Source organism: Parasteatoda tepidariorum, chromosome 4, assembly GCF_982258835.1.
Source record: "Parasteatoda tepidariorum strain Cologne lab strain chromosome 4, Ptep-v5.0, whole genome shotgun sequence".
NCBI classification, from domain to species: Eukaryota; Metazoa; Arthropoda; class Arachnida; order Araneae; family Theridiidae; genus Parasteatoda; species Parasteatoda tepidariorum.
Window position 1 is genome coordinate 118,028,756 of NC_141758.1, and position 20,165 is coordinate 118,048,920.

The 20,165-nt window shown below is 31.2% G+C and overlaps 1 protein-coding gene across 12 annotated transcripts in view; it reads right to left on the minus strand.

Annotated features, from left to right (window-relative positions):
- Positions 1–20,165, minus strand: part of LOC107437419 (uncharacterized) — an 87,124-nt gene that overhangs the window by 41,837 nt on the left and 25,122 nt on the right. The window contains exons 7-19 of one of the 12 annotated variants that reach the window (XM_043048679.3): positions 19,067–19,132; positions 18,006–18,065; positions 17,399–17,458; positions 16,718–16,783; positions 15,541–15,600; positions 14,835–14,900; positions 13,689–13,748; positions 12,644–12,709; positions 11,187–11,252; positions 8,274–8,330; positions 5,817–5,840; positions 4,769–4,861; positions 4,189–4,308 (exon numbers count right to left, since the gene is read on the minus strand). In XM_043048679.3, the coding sequence (XP_042904613.2) occupies positions 4,189–4,308; positions 4,769–4,861; positions 5,817–5,840; positions 8,274–8,330; positions 11,187–11,252; positions 12,644–12,709; positions 13,689–13,748; positions 14,835–14,900; positions 15,541–15,600; positions 16,718–16,783; positions 17,399–17,458; positions 18,006–18,065; positions 19,067–19,132 (864 nt within the window). The remainder of the gene's footprint in view (positions 1–4,188; positions 4,309–4,768; positions 4,862–5,816; positions 5,841–8,273; positions 8,331–11,186; positions 11,253–12,643; positions 12,710–13,688; positions 13,749–14,834; positions 14,901–15,540; positions 15,601–16,717; positions 16,784–17,398; positions 17,459–18,005; positions 18,066–19,066; positions 19,133–20,165) is intronic. The other 11 variants (XM_071182849.2, XM_071182852.2, XM_071182859.2 and 8 more) reach the window with 11 other exon arrangements.

Genomic DNA, 20,165 nt, shown 5'->3' on the forward strand with positions numbered 1-20,165 from the left:
CAACCACAGTTGAACCATTTGCGCTGATTTGAAAATTATCTCCATGCTTCTTGGTCAACAAGGGAGATTTATAAAGTACCCGTGTTTCATTTGTGAGTGGGACAGCCGTGACAAGACTCAACATTGTGTCAAAAAAGAATGGCCGAAAAGACAACGTTTTGACCCAGGTACCAAGAACGTTATTCTAAACAGCTTAGTTGATCCGAGAAAAGTACTGTTACCTCCGCTACATATGAAATTAGGTGTAATGAAGCAGTTTGTCAAGGCTGTTCCAAAAGATAGTAATTGTTTCTAATACCTGTGCAAGAAGTTTCTCGGTTTATCCCAAGCTAAGTTGAAAGAAGGAATATTTGTTGATCCAGAGATATTTGTTGATATCTGCAAACTCATGAAGGATAAAAAATTTGAGACTAACATGACAGAAGCGGAAAAAGAAACTTGGGCTGCTTTCAAAGATGTCGTCAGTAAATTTCTGGGTTATTACAAGGATCATGATTATAAGGAAATTGTAATGAAAATGCTGGACAAATTTAAAACGTTGGGTTGCTCCATGAGTGCAAAAATGCATTTCCTTCACTCACGCGGACTTTTTTCTTGAAAATTTAGGAGTAGTCAGCGAAGAACGAGGGGAAAGGCTCCATCAATATATCAGAGATATGGAGCGTAAATATCAAGGAAGATGGGACAAGAACAAGTTCGCTGTCTACTTTTGGATTATAGCTCGGAATAAACCTGAGATTAAGCATTAAAGAAGATCATCAAAAATAAGTTTCAGAGGACAACGAGTATATACTTAAATAGAGAATTTTCTCTTTTGTTTTTTGCTTGCTTTGTTTGTTTTTTGTTTCAAACTTTCATATACACATACACAATATTTGTTATTCTTGGTCTTGAATAAAAACCCATTACACGTATGTTTAAATATATAAGTATTGCATATAAAACTCGTGCAAAATGTGTCATTAAAAAACTGTAGTGCGTCTAAGAATTTGATCTAATTATTACAATTTACTAATATAATACCTGATATAATAAATATACTAAATTTGTATAATATATCGTCTAATTTCTCCAATCGTCACATTTATATGATATATCGCCTAATTTTATCAATTGACTCCCGAACGTAAACAAGTGCAAACAGGTTTCAGTCGCGTAAAAACAATAAAGCTGTAAAGTATCACCTGAGTAATTAAGATTTTACACAGAATTTTACGGTCTAATAATTTAGCCAGAGACTGTATATGCTAATATTATATTCAATAATTATTGTTATAAATTATACTCCACTTAAAATAATTGTAATAAATTATGCTCCACATTATTTATCGTTGTTGGTAATGATAACGATATCATATTCAGTAATTATCGGTATCCATAATATTTGCCACATTATCGTATTTCATAATGGTTGTTAGAAATAATGCTCATGATATTATCATACTCGATAAGCATCGTTGTTGGTGATAATCATGGTATTATATCGATTTGAAAATTATCAACTGAACACACATCATTATCGTAATCGGTTATTATCATCAGAAAAATACTCACGATATAGTCGTATTTAGTATACATCGTTGTATATGTAGATAATGATTACGATATTATTGCATTCCATAAATAGTCAAATAATACTTGAAGTCAAGTAATAAAATAATATCAAATAACAGTCAAATAATACTCGTGACGCTATCGTGTTCGATGATTATTGTTAGCGATAATACTCGTGATATTTTATTTTTTTATTTCATAACCGTCGTTGAACAGCAGAGACAATCTTACGGGTTTGCGACAACTAATGCTCAATTACAGTTGCCTTGTAATTTTGAACCCAATTCAGAAGACAAGGGAGCTCCTGGATCGAGTATTGGGAGAAATTTGCCATCGTGGAGGACTTTTTGATGGAGCTAACCCGCATTCCTCTAACCCATGATCTGTCTACCACTGAGGATATTTCACGTCAGCAGTGTGGTCGGTGCAAGCCGGATGCGGAATTCGTATCGAGCAGCCATAGTTGGGATTTGAACTCAATTCACCACATTCCAAGGTGAACGTTCTGTCCCTTGAGCCATCGCGGCTGTTTCTCCCTATATTTTAACATCTAAATCATGAGGAAAAAAAGTTTCTCCAGAGAAAGTTGTGGTTGATTCTGTAATTTAGCACTAATTAGTTTGAGGTCACGCCTATGAGCCACCATGATCGATTAGTGGATAAGGAGACAAAAAATTTTCTGGTGGGGCAGTATTGTGGCGTTACAACCATTACGACTATTAAACTTGGTATATAAGACATACTAACTCGACTCAATCTTGGAGTACCGTTTGATAGATGAAGGTTGGCATAGTCTTCCTCACAAAGACTCTAAGAAGTGAATGTGTAAATAGAGTATTTAATGGAGTTCTTATCTCACGACAGGGAAGGATATAATTTTATTACTGCCAACTTTGAACTGAAATATCCAGAACTCTAACTTACAGTGGCTTGTGTGTTGTTTACGCCTGCCCGAACAGATTTTAAATTATTACTAAATCGCATAATTTCTTGAAAATACACCGGTGTGAGAAATTTGCAGCTTTGGTGGATTATCTCCAGAACTACACGATCGATTTTAGTGACATTTGGTATGTGCATATATATTGATACACTACGAAATAAATTTACCATTCAACAATTGTAATACGCATGCATGATCGTGCGCAACACTCGTTGGAGTCGGAAGGCATGAAATGGCCACAGGACAATTCAGGCCGATTTCCACGGGAAACTGTAAACTGCCTTATTTCAGGTAGGAAGTCAAGCGGCAAGGCCTGTATAATCTGTAAGAGGGAACCCTATACCCCCGATAAACCCATTTTTTTTGTTGTTGTTTATTCTGCAACCGCTGTTTCATACCACGATCATGCGTGTATATTACATTTGTTGAATACTTTGTATTGTATCAACGTATGTACACAGTCCAGTAGTTCTAGTAGATAATCTGCATATTTTCTTACACCCGTGTAGTTGAAATTGAAATCAGAATACGCGGGCAACTGCTGAACGGTGAAAAAACTTGATTGATACCTTCAAGGAGCCGAAATTTCAGTTCACCATAATCGGGAGTTCACTATATCCATACTGCAAACAATTATAACTCATTTTTCCGAATTGCTCTCTTTTACGACACATTATTTAAATAAATCACCCATAAAAAGAAGTTAAAAAAATTATTAAAAAAACAATATATAGTAACTCAAAATGTGTTAACTTTTAGATCTTATGACTCTTCGTCTTGCTTAGAAAAAATTTAGAGATGGGAAACTGAGACAGAAGAGGCAAACAAGAAAAAAATGCTTATGCCTACATTCCAGTCAATAATTGGTTTTAAGAATCGGTGTATGTATTTTATGTATAATTCTGGATTTGTATCTGGATTTGTAATGTATGTATTTTATGTGGCTGGGTGGCGCAGTTGGTTTGTCGTTGGCCTTCTGAGCCCAAGTCTGCGGGTTCGATCCCCGGCCCAGACACCGGATTTTCGGGATGCAGAAAATCCTCAGCGGCCATGTCGTATGATTATGCGGCATGTAAAAGAAACCTGGAGTGCTTTATTGGCTCTTGGCATTTCCGGCAAAATTAAATTCCTAATGCACTTTAGCATCCAAATAGAGTCTCGGTGCTGCCATCTAGTGTGGCAGAAACTAGACGTCCAAATTAACATGACCAACGGTATCTCACCCATTGTGGTGGTCCTGAAAGAGTGGATACCACCTCTGGAGAACGCACTAGGTCTGCTCATCGGCAAGACCGATTGTGCGGCTCATTGGAAATAAAAATTTTATGTATAAACTTTAAAATTAAAAAAAAAATAAGGAAAAAAATCAGTCGAAGACAGGAAAAAGTTCATACTATCCTCTCTTCCTTTGGTTCACTCTATGTACACTAAATAACATTATACGTGAATAGTAACGCACGGGAACGAACATTTTGTTCGATATATCCGGGAGTTCACTATAAACCATGTTCACTATAACGGGGCTTGACTGTATAATTGTTTAAAACTAAAAAAGTATAAGGATCGGTGGAGGAGTTGAGGAAATAAAATATTTAAATGCAGTTGTGCTGTACATTCAGCTGAGATACAATTAAAGTTTATATGTTTTACAAGATAATTTTGAAAGATAATCATTAAATATTATATCTTACCATTAACATCAATGTTGAAATTGGCCATAGCTCCATTTCCTTTATAGTCAGGAAGATTAATTGTTTTGTCAACTTTCGTCAGCCCTCCTTTATCCACTTCTAGATGAAACTGGTCTCCACCTTTATTTTTGGTTCGGTTAAAAAAACAAGAATTAACAACGGAAAGTTAATTTTAATTTTAAAATTTTTAAGGAAAAAATATCGATTGCAGACTTGACAAAGCATGAAAAATTGAACGACGTTTGATTAAGTTAAGGATATTCTTCCAACCAATTCCCTTTCAGGATCCTTGTTAAAGTAGCAGGAGATATCGAAAATTCGTGGCTGTCTTATATTTTCATGGCTAGATAAACCTGTACCAATTCTCAACATTCCTGTAATGAGGGCCCATCATTGTCATGCATGGAAAAATCCAACGCAAACTGTTAAACAAACTTAATATAAATTAATAAACTGATTATTATTTGAAAATAGAAAAAATCTCTCTCTGTATATGTATATATATTGAAAAATATGTCTCCAATACCTACAAAAGAAGATTGATCAGTAATTATAAAAATTGTAGAAGACATTCTCTTACCTGTATAGTATCTGTATTGCATATTATTTGGCGGATAATTATTGTAATATCCCTGATAGTTATTGTAGTAATTTACGTTAGCATTAAATTCATCTAAAAGATGAAAAGAAAAAGTATTAGAAGGAAATTTTAGTGAATTGTAGGCAATTAATAACAAATAACCCGAGAATAATGTAATAACCAAGAATATAACCCAATAAATAATAGAACAAATAACCCAAAGATAGCAATTTAACTCTGAGTTTTTGTTTTTTGCGTTTTGTTCTATAGATGGCGCTGCAATTAAGAGAAATTAAAACCTGGTACAAAATTTTTAAATTGGTGATATTTTGAAAAACACATGTAAAAAAGAACGTATACATGAAATTTTGATAATGAAACATCTTTAAACTTGTTCGCACCCATGTCACCACAACAAGAAAACAAATTTGATAGAAAAAAAGACAAGGTTTAAATTTTTCTCTTAGAATTCTTTTAGACCGTAATTTTTTTTATTAGATGGGTTTGCGATTAGCAAACCGTTAAATCAAAGAAAATTCAACGCAAATCACATTTTTTTCAAAATCTTTTAATCAATGAATGATAGCGTTGTTAATCAGTCTTAATGAAATTTTTATACATAAAAACATAATGTATAAAAAAATGATTGAAAGAATTTATAGCGTCAGCCGTAGAAAAATTTTTGAAAAAAAAAAAAAATCTAAAAAAAGACAGGGGTTTAGGAAAGAATTTTTTTTTTCTCTAAGTCCATTATAAAAATTGGCCAACTGTATCTCATTTTAATACTGAATCATAACATTCAAAGTGGACCACGAATTATATTACCAGGTACCAGAGAACTACTTTACTTCAAAGTACTTCATTTTAATCTTAACTGTTTTGATGTTTATAAATTTTAGAAAAACTAATCGTCTAATTCGGGACATTCTGAGTACAACGCAAAGTGATTTATGGAACTGAAGTTAATGGGTTAACTGCATGCGTTAAAAATAACTCAATAGGTTTTTTTTTTTTATAGTGAGAGAAAATAAAGATTTAGTAAACTCACTGTTATTTGGAGGAGAGTTTTCAGCTGTATGAAGAAAAAGAACACATTAGTTAGTTAAAACAATAGACTAAATAATAATTTAGCATTTCAGGACAAAAAAAAAATTCGATGTGTAATTAGAAACAAATGTCAACAAGAAGAGATTAAAGAACTGATTAGAGTGATGTTTTGGGCAAAACTGAACTTGATTGTGTATTTGCCCATTACTCAAATTAAATCTGACGAAACATCTCGATTCTAGTTGTTCCAGGAGGCGCTAAGAACTAGTGAAGAAATCTACCTCCCTTTGCGAGCGATCCCACCATTTCGTCAGAAGTTCTGTAGCATGGGCGTAGCGCTTTCGAATAAAGCTCTAACCATTGATAGTTGTAGTTGAAGTTCATTTATGTCGCACTAGAGCTGCACAATGGGGTATGGCGACGGTATGGGAAACATCTATGAGGATAATCCGAACACATGACATCACAATTTTGATCCTTTGCAAAGGGGTTGGCAATCCCGCTTCGGTAGTCCGACAACCTGCACGCGAACTCGAGCACTTTACTGTAGAACAGTTCAACGAGGACCGATACCGCTCACTCTCGGTCCCTGCGCAGACTGATCCAAGTGGTCACCCACCCGCACACTGACCGTAGCCAGTGATGCTTGACTTCGGTGATCTGCTGGGAACCGTGTCTTAAAGATCAGTCCACTGCGGGACTGTAACCGTTGATGTATCGATAGGATGTTTTCTCTCACTTTTACTAACTGGTTTTCAGCTTGACTAGGGCTTATAAGCCTTATATTCTGAATTGAGCACACGGTACTTAGTTTTATTAAAGTCGCACTACAACTGGGCAATGGATGGCAGTCTAGGAAACATCCCTGAGAATGGTCCAAAGACAACATACATCCGTCACATCCCGATTTACAGGGAGGACACATTCTCACACCACCCGATCATAATTTTGGAATGAATGCTCCCATCCAGTACCCTCAAAGGTATTAAGTTGCTATGGGAGCTTGGAGGACTTCGTGAGTACGGCAGTCACCATTTTGTACACTGAGAGTCTACTGCTGGCGGGGATTGAACTCACAACCTCACGGGTCCGACAAGTCAGGCTGCCCTGGCCCGAAATGTGCTGCGATGTCCCGGCACGCATGACTAGTCGGTCCTGGTTATCAAATTAACCGGTTTGTTTGCATAATTACTAACTCGTAATGATAAAAGTCCCTAACAGTGTGATAAACAAGGAAGATTTTCACTGTTGGATAATAGAAATCACAATTTGTAAAGAAAAATTTATTTTGCTTGACAATGTTCCACATCTTCCAATGTCACTTTGAGAAAGCGTTAGAAAGTGATCTCTTTCGGGAGGTCAGGGATATCAGCGATGTGTTTGTAATGGACAATGTGAGTTTGATATGTAATAATAATATGTAAATGTGATTGATGTAAATGTTCTTCATCGCGACTGTTATAAAATAAAAAAATATATGTAACAACAAGTGAAATAAAACCAGCAAACTATTTATGTCAGTAAGATTTTGGTCTCGCAGTGGACTGATCCCGCAACAGATCACCGAAGTCAAGCATCACTGGCTGCGGTCAGTGTGCGGGTGGGTGACTACTTGGATCAGTCTGCGTAGAGAACAAGGGTGGGTCCTCGTTAAACTGTTCTACCTTAATGTGCTCGACTTCACGTGCAAGTCGTCGGGCTACCGAAGCGGGGATGCCATCCCCTCTGCAGAGGGTCAAAATTGTGATGGTATGTCTTCGGATCATCCTCAGGGTTGTTTCCCCAACCGTTGCCAATAGCCCAGTGTGCAACTCTAGTGCGACGCAAATGAACTACAACAACAGTTAGATTTTGAAATCAAAAAATTTGCTCTTTCAATGAAAGAAAATATATGTCTTGGTATTTTAACTTAATTTGGATGTTGCGGTGTTTCTTTGTGGTGAAAAGATTCTTTTGGCGAAAATTGAGTATTCATTAGCAGCTTTTTGGAACGATGTTGCTTTTATTTTTTGTAAATTTTTTTCTTTAATTGTTTAACATTTAAAATTCAGATTTATTTTTCTTATGCAAGTTTTTTCTCGAATAATTTTTTGAGTATTTAACATACTGAAGCATATTGAACCTTAGCATACTGAAAAACATGTTTTAATTGATAATTTCAAATGACAAAATACAAAATTTATGCGGGATTAGATAAGTAGTTCTTAAGTAATAAAATTTAAAAAACTATTTATTTTTAAAACTCTATTTCTCAAAAATTATTTTATTAATTTTATTCAATTTATATATTTTTTTAATTTAAAATTATCGAACATAAAATGGTGTAAAAATTTGTTAAGTAAAATTGAACTATTTTGCTATTTTTAATATTGCTAATCTATTATTTCCTCGGTAATAATAATTTTTATTATAATTATTACAGTAATTGCTTATTCAAGTAAAAAAAGCAGACATTTACCGTCCTTGTTAATGGTTCCATCAGCATTATAATAATAATAATTTGGAGGATAATATCCTGAAAAAATTTAATCAATTATATAGAGGTTTATTTTACTAAAATAAATTATATTCTAAATGAACAATGTATTTACCGCTTCCCTAATTATCCCGAGTTAACTCGGGTATGTATAGATTGCAAACATTTATTATCCCGAGTAAACTCGGGTGTGTATAGATTGCAAACATTTATTATCCCGAGTAAACTCGGGTGTGTATAGATTGCAAACATTTATTATCCCGAGTAAACTCGGGTGTGTATAGATTGCAAACATTTTTTATCCCGAGTAAACTCGGGTATGTATAGATTGCAAACATTTATTATCCCGAGTAAACTCGGGTATGTATAGATTGCAAACATTTATTATCCCGAGTAAACTCGGGTATGTATAGATTGCAAACATTTATTATCCCGAGTAAACTCGGGTATGTATAGATTGCAAACATTTATTATCCCGAGTAAACTCGGGTGTGTATAGATTGCAAACATTTATTATCCCGAGTAAACTCGGGTGTGTATAGATTGCAAACATTTATTATCCCGAGTAAACTCGGGTATGTATAGATTGCAAACATTTATTATCCCGAGTAAACTCGGGTATGTATAGATTGCAAACATTTATTATCCCGAGTAAACTCGGGTATATATAGATTGCAAACATTTATTATCCCGAGTGAACTCGGGTGTGTATAGATTGCAAACATTTATTATCCCGAGTAAACTCGGGTATGTATAGTGTGACATTGTGACATTGAGTCACTCACTATTTTAAGATCTAAAGTTTATCCCTTGAATTTATTTCGTACTTTTTTATACTTTCCCTTAGAAAAGTGAACTGAAATGTTGCTCCCTTCAGATTCGTAGAATAGCAGGTGCTTCGCCTTTTTTTTTGATCTATCCACGTGAGACCTTTTACTTCTACATTTTGTGTGGTTTCTTAACCGTAACTATCTTAAATATTTAAATACTTTAACTTTTATTTTCCTTTTTGTTGCTTATTTACTTCTATTTTTTCTGGCTGTAACTTGTTTATAGCATTTCTGGTATTTAAGGGCTGACTGCGCTTAACGCATTCGATTTTTGTATTTTCTTCTGTTGTCTCGTGCATGCAAGACAGCATGGAAGGATGGTGCCATTAAATCTCATCAGCTGTCTCATCGGATAAATTTGCAATATCATACCCTCCATTGTGCGATGGAATCTACTTTTCCTGCATAGTTTTCCGTGATTGAGCAATGTGTCCAAGAATGCCCTCTGACTAGATCCCCTGAAATTCTCTTATCCAGACCTTCACCAGTGTGCTTTTTCCTATTGTGTGCCTAACAGATGACTATAAGGACTAAATAAATATTTTGTTTTAGTTCTTCCAAAAAAAAAAAAAAAAAAAAAGACTGGTTATTAGTGATGTAGGTGTCCAACTCTTTCTTTTCAACACTGGACTATGAAAGTATTCCTTTTCTTTAGTTTCCTCTTCAAATGTGTGTGTGTTTTTTTTTTTTTTTTTTTTTTTTTTGTAAAAATTGTACCTATTTTGTGTCCGGGATGTTGCGGAACAATAATACCTTTCAATTTTTTTATCACCCAGCACTATGCGACAATCATAATTTGTGTTGAATTATAATGTCTTGAAAACAAATTTTACATTTTAATACAAAATATTTTTCAACACTGTATATTTCCCAGTAACCAAAATATTTTCAACGCAGACAGGTTTTTTTTTTCTTTCAAGTTTTTCATCAAATTAATTCATACATTCAGAAATTAAGAATTTGATTTTTGCATTTTAAGCAGAACAATTAAACCAGACACAGTAGAATGTTTCTTAAGTTTCTGAAAATCGTGAATTGTATCTTATTATTCTTTCAAGATTTTAACTGTTTTTTTCATTACAGATTGTTTTTCTAACAGAATCAATTAAAATATTTATAGAATAATTATTATTAAATAAAGAATGACGTCTCGCAAAAACTATGAGCAGAATCGTTCGAAAAATCGATTGTCAAGCGTTACTTTACCTTTCAAAAGTTGAAAAAACTTAGAGCTTGCTCCAAAAGCTCCGTGTCGCCGAACTGCCAATTTACAACACTCAGAACTAGATTTATTACCATGATTCCAGTTGAGAACTATTAAGTTCAAAGAAAATGCTATATCAAAACATAATTTGATTATAATTAGCACTGTTAACCGAGAAACAATATAAAACATTTTTTTAAGAAAAACCACTGCAACGTTTTGCAGTCTGAGAACGAAATGAACTGATTCTAATTCAAATATACTTTAATTAGAATGTATTAAAGCGCAACAAAAAACAATGTTGCATAGTTTTTCTGGTTAACAGCGCCATCTGCGTTCCAACTTTATTACTAACTTTGATAATTGAGGAGAATAAATTAAATGGTTTCTAAAAAAAAGAGTAAAGCGTGCATTTTTGTCTCTTTTCTTCTATCGAATTTTCATAATGATTGTTACTTTTAAGATATTCGGTAACTTGATGCATAGGGCGTATCGCAAATACATATATCCTTCAATACATATTTGTAGAATATTTTTACGGGACATTTTCTATTTTAGAAGGTTATCAAATAAGAAGACATAAAGAAGATACTTTATGAAGAAGATACTTATAATAAAAAGAAGGAAAAAACAAATATACTATCAAAACCGATTAACGTTTCTCCGTTTTTTCTCTCCACCATTAAATAAAATTTTATCTTTTGTTCAACTGTCATTTACGGGATTTTAATAGAATTTTTGTTTTTTCTTCTCTGAATTCTTAATTTGCGAACCACAACTGCGTGTCTTGAATATTGGTTAGGATTCATAAAAATATATATTAAGGTTCATTGTGCATATTTATGTTGAAATAATACTTACCATAATAATTATAATTAGCGTAACCACCATTTTGCTGTTCTCCATTAGGTTCTCCATTTACATTGGCTGAAAGTATTTAGAAATGCGTATGTAGAAAAGAAAATCATTACAATGCAATATGGAATTGAGGAGGAAAATTATAAATATTGAAGACCTTAATGCATTAATACGTAGATTCAAATATTGCTTATATCTAACAGTCCAAGTAATAGAATATTATTCTGTATTCAAAAACAAATGTTTTTGGCATTATTATAATCCCTCTTTTGTTGTTCTCCATTAAGACTGCAAAAAGTACTTAGAAATGTGCAGGCACAGGAAAAAGATCTATACAAAGCATCATGGAAGTGATACAAAATTGTGAAGTTTAACGACCGTTAAACATTAAAGCATTTAAAAATTAATTTACTAGAATATGGTAAAATTTATCTTGTTTTCCGATTTTATGGCAACACACACAAAAAAAACGATAATTTTTACCGTAGTACATTGGTAATGAGTTCTGTTAAAGTGAACAAGAATTTTTTTTTATTATGTTGTATGGTTTTGCAAAATAATCCCCTGGCCAAAAAATTTACTACGTCCGGTTTAGAATCGTTGTCTTCAAGGCGTTTTTTCCGTTGCTTTGCTACGGCATATTAGTGAAGGCGATATTTTTCTCATAAGTAACATTAAATAATTTTTTTTTATTACTACCGGTTAAAAATGTGTACTTGTGCACTTGCAAATAAGGTAGGCTAAGCACTGATAAGGTAAGTAAAAGGGGCAGACTCCCATTGTTTTGCATTAGTAAGCTCACGTTTTCTAATGCATAGGAATTCGCCGTCTCTTTCCTACTGCTTGCTTAAGGTTAAAGATGGATCAAATTTATAAGAAAATTAAAATATTCAATTGAATGACGGACAAATAATTTGTTATTAAGGTTGTTTGTGTTTAAACAGTTTTCATCAGAAATATTCCGAGGCACATTCTTTAGATTCATTCTTACAAAATATAAGACGAGAAACACAAAAATAGTTTTCAAAATTATATATTCAAACAGGTAATTGTTACAAATATTCTTATTAAAAATTGTAAACAAAAAGTATATTTAAGCGAGTAGACAACAAAAAAGCCATCGAAATCCATTACCCAATATCCAAAAGCCATTAAATTAAAATTTAGGAGAATACAGAACATTAAACTCTGTAACTTGAAGGTTTTTCTAGTAATCGAGCACCAAGTCCTGCAAGTTTTTCCTGCACTCATACGGAATTTTGTTTTCCCAACAGTGTTTCGCCGTTTTTCAATACCATTTTTGTTTTCTTTCTTTCCGAAATATATATTTATGATCTTAACTAAAATTTTATCAACATTTTTAGTTATGAATTTGAAAGTGCAGACAATTTTTATGGAACATTTTGAATTTTATTTCTGAAAGGATAACACTGAAATTAAATATGAAAGTAATTATTTACCATAAATATTATAATTATTGTAACCGCCATTTTGTTGTCCTGGATTAGCTTCTCCATTTACATAAGCTGGAAAAATTGAGAAATGCATAAGTAGGAAAAAAACAGTGCAATGCAACATGGAATTTATAAGAAAATGGAAAAGCTTAAGGACCTGAAAACATTAATAGGTTAATTTAAAAATTGTTTATCCCGATGATCTAATTACGTCCATTAGAATATTATTCTGTACAAAATATTTTGGCATACTTTTAATCATATTCATATTCTGTTATAATATATTTAATTCTCCATTTGTCTTCGAAAAAACTATTTAGAAATGTTTTTAGGAAAAAAATCAAAGCAATACATTATAGATTTGATAAGAAGTTACTAAAGTTCATATAAAGACCATAAAACATTAATGCAATGCGAAAAAATGTAGAATCAAAACTACTAGAATATGGTCAAATTTATCGAGTTTTCATGCTCTTTGAATTATCCAATTCTACCGTAATTTCTATCGTATTTTGGTAATTAAAATGTGGTTTTATTATCATACTATTTCGACTTAAGTTTGTTAAACTTATAAACTACGCACTTGTCTGACTAGTCAACTTTCGATTGCAACTGTTCTTGCTTTAATTTTCAGTCAGGATTCTAAAACTATATATCTAAACGAGCATTTCGGGGCATTTTTTATTTTACTATTTCAAGAATAATGAAATCAAACAATAAAATTAAATATTTACCATTATAATTATTGTAAACTCCATTTTGCTGACCTCTATTATCTTCTCCATTTACATTAACAGAAAATATTTAGAAATAAATAATTAAGAATACGATAGAGCACATCATGGAATTGACAAGGTAATTGTCAAGTTGAGAGACCGTAAACGTTAATGGGTAGCTTTTAAAAATTAGTTATACTCAATAGACCAAGTTAGTCTGGAAGGGTATTGTTCTATATTCAAAAACTAAATATTTCGACTGCAATATAAATATTGTAATCTCCATTTTGGTTTCTTCTATTAGATTTTCAATTACAAGAAAAGTAAGTATTTACCATTATAATTATTGTAACCTCCGTTTTGCTGACCTCCATTGGCTTCTCCATTTACATTAACTGAAAATATTTAGAAATAAATAATTAAGATTACAATAGAGTACATCATGACAAGGTAATTGTCAAGTTTAGAAACCGTAAACGTTAATGAGTAGTTTGAAAAAATTAGTTAAACTCAATAGACCAAGTGAGTGTATTTGGATATCGTTCAGTATTCAAAACTTAATATAATTATTATGATCTATGTTTTGACTTAAATATAATTATTATGATCCCCATTTTGGTATCTGTCCATTAGTTTTTCAATTACAATAAAAACAAATATTTACTATTGTAGTATTTGACGTTTTATCTCCGTCTTTTTACATTTCAATTGAAATTTTTTTTCTCCTTCAAACGAGAATTTTCTATCGTTTCTTATTCCTGCTACTTTTACAAATTTCGTCACTGATTCACTCATGTTTCGAGCCCTTTAATTTCTCTCACCTATGATAAAGTGAACTTTTCCGATTAACTCTCCCACCAGCGCGTTGAGGTTAAAGGATATCAAAACGTCAATAATCTGAGAAATATTGAATAATCAAAACTACCAGAATACGGTAAACATAACTTGGATTATCGGTTCTCTGAGAACACCAGAAAATAACGTAATTTTTATCATAGCACTCTGACTACCATAGCATACTTTAACCTTTTTTTGACTTTTTACCATAGAATATGACTTTAGTCAAAACTACCTGCGAAATAGGGTGTTATTATCATGCTGATTGATGGTAAATTCGATAAATTTAAAAGTTACACTATTAGGATGAAAATTTACTATCATTACTATGTCTGATTTAGATTTCCTCTTAGATTCGTATATTTTTCGGTTGAGGCACTAGTATTTTATTTTATTTTTTCCTCTATTAAGTTTTACTTTTTTTTTACTCATGAGAAATCACAATTAAGGAAAGCATGAATACTGAACTTGCTTGCCAGTTGAAATATGAATGAGGCTGGAACTGCTCACAATGAAACGGTATGTGATTCGTCAGATTCCAACAATCATTTTCTCTGGAATCGTCATTTTTGGTTAGGATTTTAAAAATATACAATAAGGAATTTTTTGTATACTACTATGAGAGATTAAAAATAGAGATTTACCATTGTAATTATAATTAGCGTTGCCACCATTTTGCTGTCCTCCATTAGTTTCTCCATTTACATAAGCTGGAAGTATTAAGAAATGCATAAGTGGGAACAAATCAATGCAATGCTTCATGGAATTTGTGAAGAAATAGCAAAGTTTAATGCCCTGGAAACATTAATGGAGAGACAAAATTTAATGTGTAAATTTAAAAATTGTTTAACCTGATGATCTCAGTACGTCCATTAGATTATTATTCTTTTCTTAAAAAACTAATATTTGAACATACTTTTAATTATTATAATCCACATTCTGGTATCGTCCATTTGCTTCTCAATTCGGTTTAGAAAAATTTATTTGGAAATGTTTTCTAGGAAAAATATCAGTACAATACATTATGGATTTGATAAAAAATTGCTGAAGATCGTAAAATGTTAATGCAATGAGAAAGAAAGTATAATCAAGAGGGCTAGAATATGGCAAAATTTATCGAGTTTTCGAGCTCTTTGAATAATCCAATTCTACCGTAATTTCTACAGTAATACAGTAATGACTTTTGTGCAATGATTAGTAAAATGTAGTTTTATTATCATGTTAATTGCTAATAAGTTTTTAAAACTTAAAAACTACGCGCGCATATATATCAAAAAGAGCTTTACGGAACATTTTTTTATTTTACTATTTCAAGAATAATGAAATCAAACAATAAAATTAAATATTTACCATTATAATCATTGTAACCTCCGTTTTCCTGACCTCCATTACCTTCTTCATTTACATTAACTGAAAGTATTTAGAAATAAATAATTAAGAATACGATAGAGGGCATCGTGGAATTGGCAAGGTAATTGTCAAGTTTAGAGGCAGTAAACGTTAATGGGTAATTCTAAAAAACTAGTTATAGTCAATAGAGCAATTTAATCAGGTATTGTTCCATATTCAAAAAATAATATTTTGACTCAAATATAATTATTGTAATTCCCATTTTCGGTATCTTCCGTTAGCTTTTCAATTACAAATATAGTAGATATTTACCATTATAATTATTGTAACCTCCATTTACATTAACTGAAAATATTTAGAATCGGATAATTAAGATTATTACGGCTACTTTAAAAAAAAACTTTTTTTTCACCGATTCACTCATGTTTCGTGCCCCTTAATTTTTCCCACCTATGATAAAGTTAACTTTTCCGTTGAACATTCCTACCAGCATGTATTGGTTAAAGAATAACAAAGTGTCAATACCCTGAGAAATAATGAATAATCCAGAATACGGTCAGCCACCAAAATACGGTCAACATAACTTTGCCTATCGGATCTCTTAGAACACCAGAAAATAACGTAATTTTTACGATAGCATTTTGACTACCATAGCATACTTTTTACCTTTTTTTGACTTTTTACCATTGCATATCACTTAAATCCAAATTACCTGTAAAATAAGGTTTTATTATCATGCTGGTTTATAGTAAATTTGGTAAATTTTAAAATTAAACTATTAGGTTGAAAATGTAGAAAATTGACCATCATTACTATACTAAGTTAAGATCTAATTTCTCGAATAGAATCGTGTATTTTTCAGTTTCGTCACTGAGATTTTAATTTTTTTTCTTTTCTTTTGAGTTTTTCGTTTTTTTTACTCCTGCGAAATCGCAATTAAGGAAAGCATGACATCAAATTTAGTTTACTTGCGAGTTGAACTATGAGTCTAGAACTATCCTCAATGAAACGGTATTTGATGTTCAGTCAACCGTTATTAGTCAGACTCGAACAGTTATTTTAGTTTCTTTTTCGCTGGAATCTTCATCTTTTTTTAGGACTTTAAAATATATACGTTAAGGGATATTTTTTGGTATGTACTGTATACTACTGAGAGAGAATAAAAATATAGATTTACCATTGTAATTATAATTAGCGTTACCACCATTTTGCTGTCCTCCATTAGCCCCTTCATTTACATAAGCTGGAAGTATTAAGAAATGCATAAGTAGGAACAAATCAATGCAAAGCTTCATGGAATTTGTGAGGACATTTCAAACTTTAATGACCTAGAAACATTAATACATAGACAAAATTTAATGTGCAAATTTAAAAATTGCTTATCCCGATGGTCTAAGTACGTCCATTAGAATATTATTCTGTTCTTAAAAACGAATATTTTTTCATTCTTTTAATTATTATAATCCACATTCTGGAATCATCTATTTGCTTCTCAATTTGCTTTAAAAATCTATTTAGAAGTGGTTTTTAGGAAAAATATCAGTACAATGTATTTGACAGGAAATTACTAAAGTTAAAAGATTGTAGAACGTTAATGCAATGAGAAAGAAAGTCTAATTAAAACTACCAGAATATGGCAAAATTTATTGAGTTTTCAAACTCTTTGAATTATCCAATTCTACCGTAATTTTTATAGTAATACTTTTGTGTTATGATGAATAAAGTGGGGTTATATTATCATGTTAATTGGAATTAAGTTTGGTGAACATAAAAGTTACGTATTTGTCAGACTGGTCAACCCCCTATTACATTTGTTTTTGTTTTAATTTTCAGTCAACGAGATAAAATTAATATTTACCATTATAATTATTGTAACCTCCGTTTTGCTGACCTCCATTGGCTTCTCCATTTACATTAACTGAAAATATTTAGAAACAAATAATTAAGATTACAATAGAGTGTATCACGAAATTGACAAGGTAATTGTCAAGTTTAGAGACAGTAAACGTTAATGGATAGTTCTAAAAAACTAGTTATACTCAATAGACCACTTTAATCAGGTAGGATATTGTTCTATATTCAAAAACTAATATTTTGACTGGAATATAATTATTGTAATTCCCATTTTTGGTATCTTCCATTAGTTTTGCAATTACAAATAAAGTAGATATTTACCATTATGATTATTGTAACCTCCATTTACATTAACTGAAAATGTTTAGAAATGGATAATTAAGATTAAAAAAGAGCGCATCATGGAATTGACAAGGTAATTGTCAAGTTTAGAAATCGTAGACGTTAATGGACTGTTTGAAAAAATTAGTTATACTCAATAGACCAAGTTAGTCTGAAAGGATATTGTTCTATATTCAAAAACTAAATATTCCGACTGCAATATAAATATTGTAATCTCCATTTTGGTATCTCCCATTAGATTTTCAATTATAATAAAAGTAAGTATTTACCATTATAATTATTGTAACCTTCGTTTTGCTGACCTCCATTGCCTTCTCCATGTACATTAACTGAAAGTATTTAGAAATAAATAATTAAGATTACAAGAGAGTGTATCATGGAATTGACAAGGTAATTGTCAAATTTAGAAACCGTAAACGTTAATGAGTAGTTTGAAAAAATTAGTTAAACTCAATACACCAAGTTAGTGTATTTGGATATCGTTCAGTATTCAAAAACTATAGTTTTGACTTAAATATAATTATTATGATCCCCATTTTGGTATCTTTTTATTAGTTTTTTTAACTACAATAAAAACAAATATTTACCATTGTAGTATTTGATGTTTTATCGCCGTCTTTTTACATTTAAATTGAATTTTTTCCCTTCAAACAAGAATTTTCTGAGGAGAATCTGACCCTTCAAACGAGAATCAATAATCTGAGAAATATTGAATAATCAAAACTACCAGAATACGGTGAACATAATTTTGCTTATCGGATCTCTTAGAACACCAGAAAATAACGTAATTTTTACGATAACACTTTATCTTTTACCTTTTTTTGACATTTTACCATAGCATATGACCTTAGTCAAAATTATCTGTAAAATAAGATTTTATTATCATGCTGATTGATAGTAAATTTGGTAAATTTTAAAATTACAGTATTAGGTTGAAAATGTAGAAAATTTACTGTCATTACTATGTTTAGTTTAGATCTATCTCCAATAGATTCGTGTATTTTTCTGTTGCGTCACTAGTATTTTAGTTTTTTTTTCTATTGAGTTTTTCGTTTTTTTTTTCTTTTGCTCTTGAGAACTCACAATTAAAGAAAGCATGAATACTGAACATTAATTTTTGTTTGCATGCCAGTTGAAATATGAATGTTTGCAATGAAACGGTATTTCATGTTCAGTCAATCATGACTCGTCAAATTCCAACAATTATTTTAGTTTCTTTTTCTCTGAAATCTTCATTTTTTTTTTAGGATTCTAAAAATGTAAACATTAAGGGATATTTTTTTTGGTATATACTGTATACTACTATGAGAGAATAAGAATAGAGATTTACCTTTTAAATTATAATTAACGTTACCACCATTTTGCTGTCCTCCATTAGAATCGTCATTTACGTTGGCTGAAAGTATTTAGATATGTATTAGTGGGAAAAAGATCGTCAACAAGCAATATAAATGTTCTTAAAAATTCAATTCCTACTTAGGACAAGAAAGAAAAATTTCAGTTTACTTATTTTATGTTAAATAATTACAATTTTTGCTCCCATATAAAACTTTTGATTACTTTTACTTTGAATTTGATTACTTTTACTTTAACCTTTTGATTACTTTTACTTTGAATTTGATTACTTTTACTTTAACCTTTTGATTACTTTTACCCATTTACTTTTTATTTAAATTCACTTGATATAAGTCACGAATTAAATTTGTTTTAAGAAGATTATTGATTTGCAAAACAATATAATATGGATAGTTGACAATGATTTTCAACTATGTTGAGCCACAGAAATAGGTGGTTCAAAGTCATTTCACTACGATTCATGATTATGATTTTTGACCTCTTGATCACGATTTCAAAAAATTTTAGAATATGGCTGGTAATATAGCATTATACATATTTCAAAAATATATTTAAAAATTAATTATTTCTAATAATGCGATACTGTTACGCTTATATTAATGTATCTATCCTTTTCGCATTATTTTACTTTGATATTACATACTTTTGTTTTATTATACCTTAACATTATGTTAATCTTCAACTTTATATTAAACTTTTAGATTGTTTAACTTTCACATTATTACACTTTCCTATTATATTATACTTTCTTATTATATTATACTTTCTCATTAGGCTTTCTTGTTATTCTACTTCCTTATTGCATTATATTTTTCCAATACTTTACTTTTATTTGTTTACTTCTATTTGTTAATACAAAAATTATGTATTATTAAGCTTATTTCTTCTTATTATATATTATTCTCATGCCCAGTGTTTCCCAAAGTGTGGTACTCGTACCCTCAGGGGTACTGGAACAGTTTAGCTGGTGTACTCATTCTTATGCGAAATATGTTGGAACAAATGAAATTTTCAAAAATATTTTATTGAAAAACAAAGTTGGCCATGAAAATTTACGATTACGTATTTTTCTA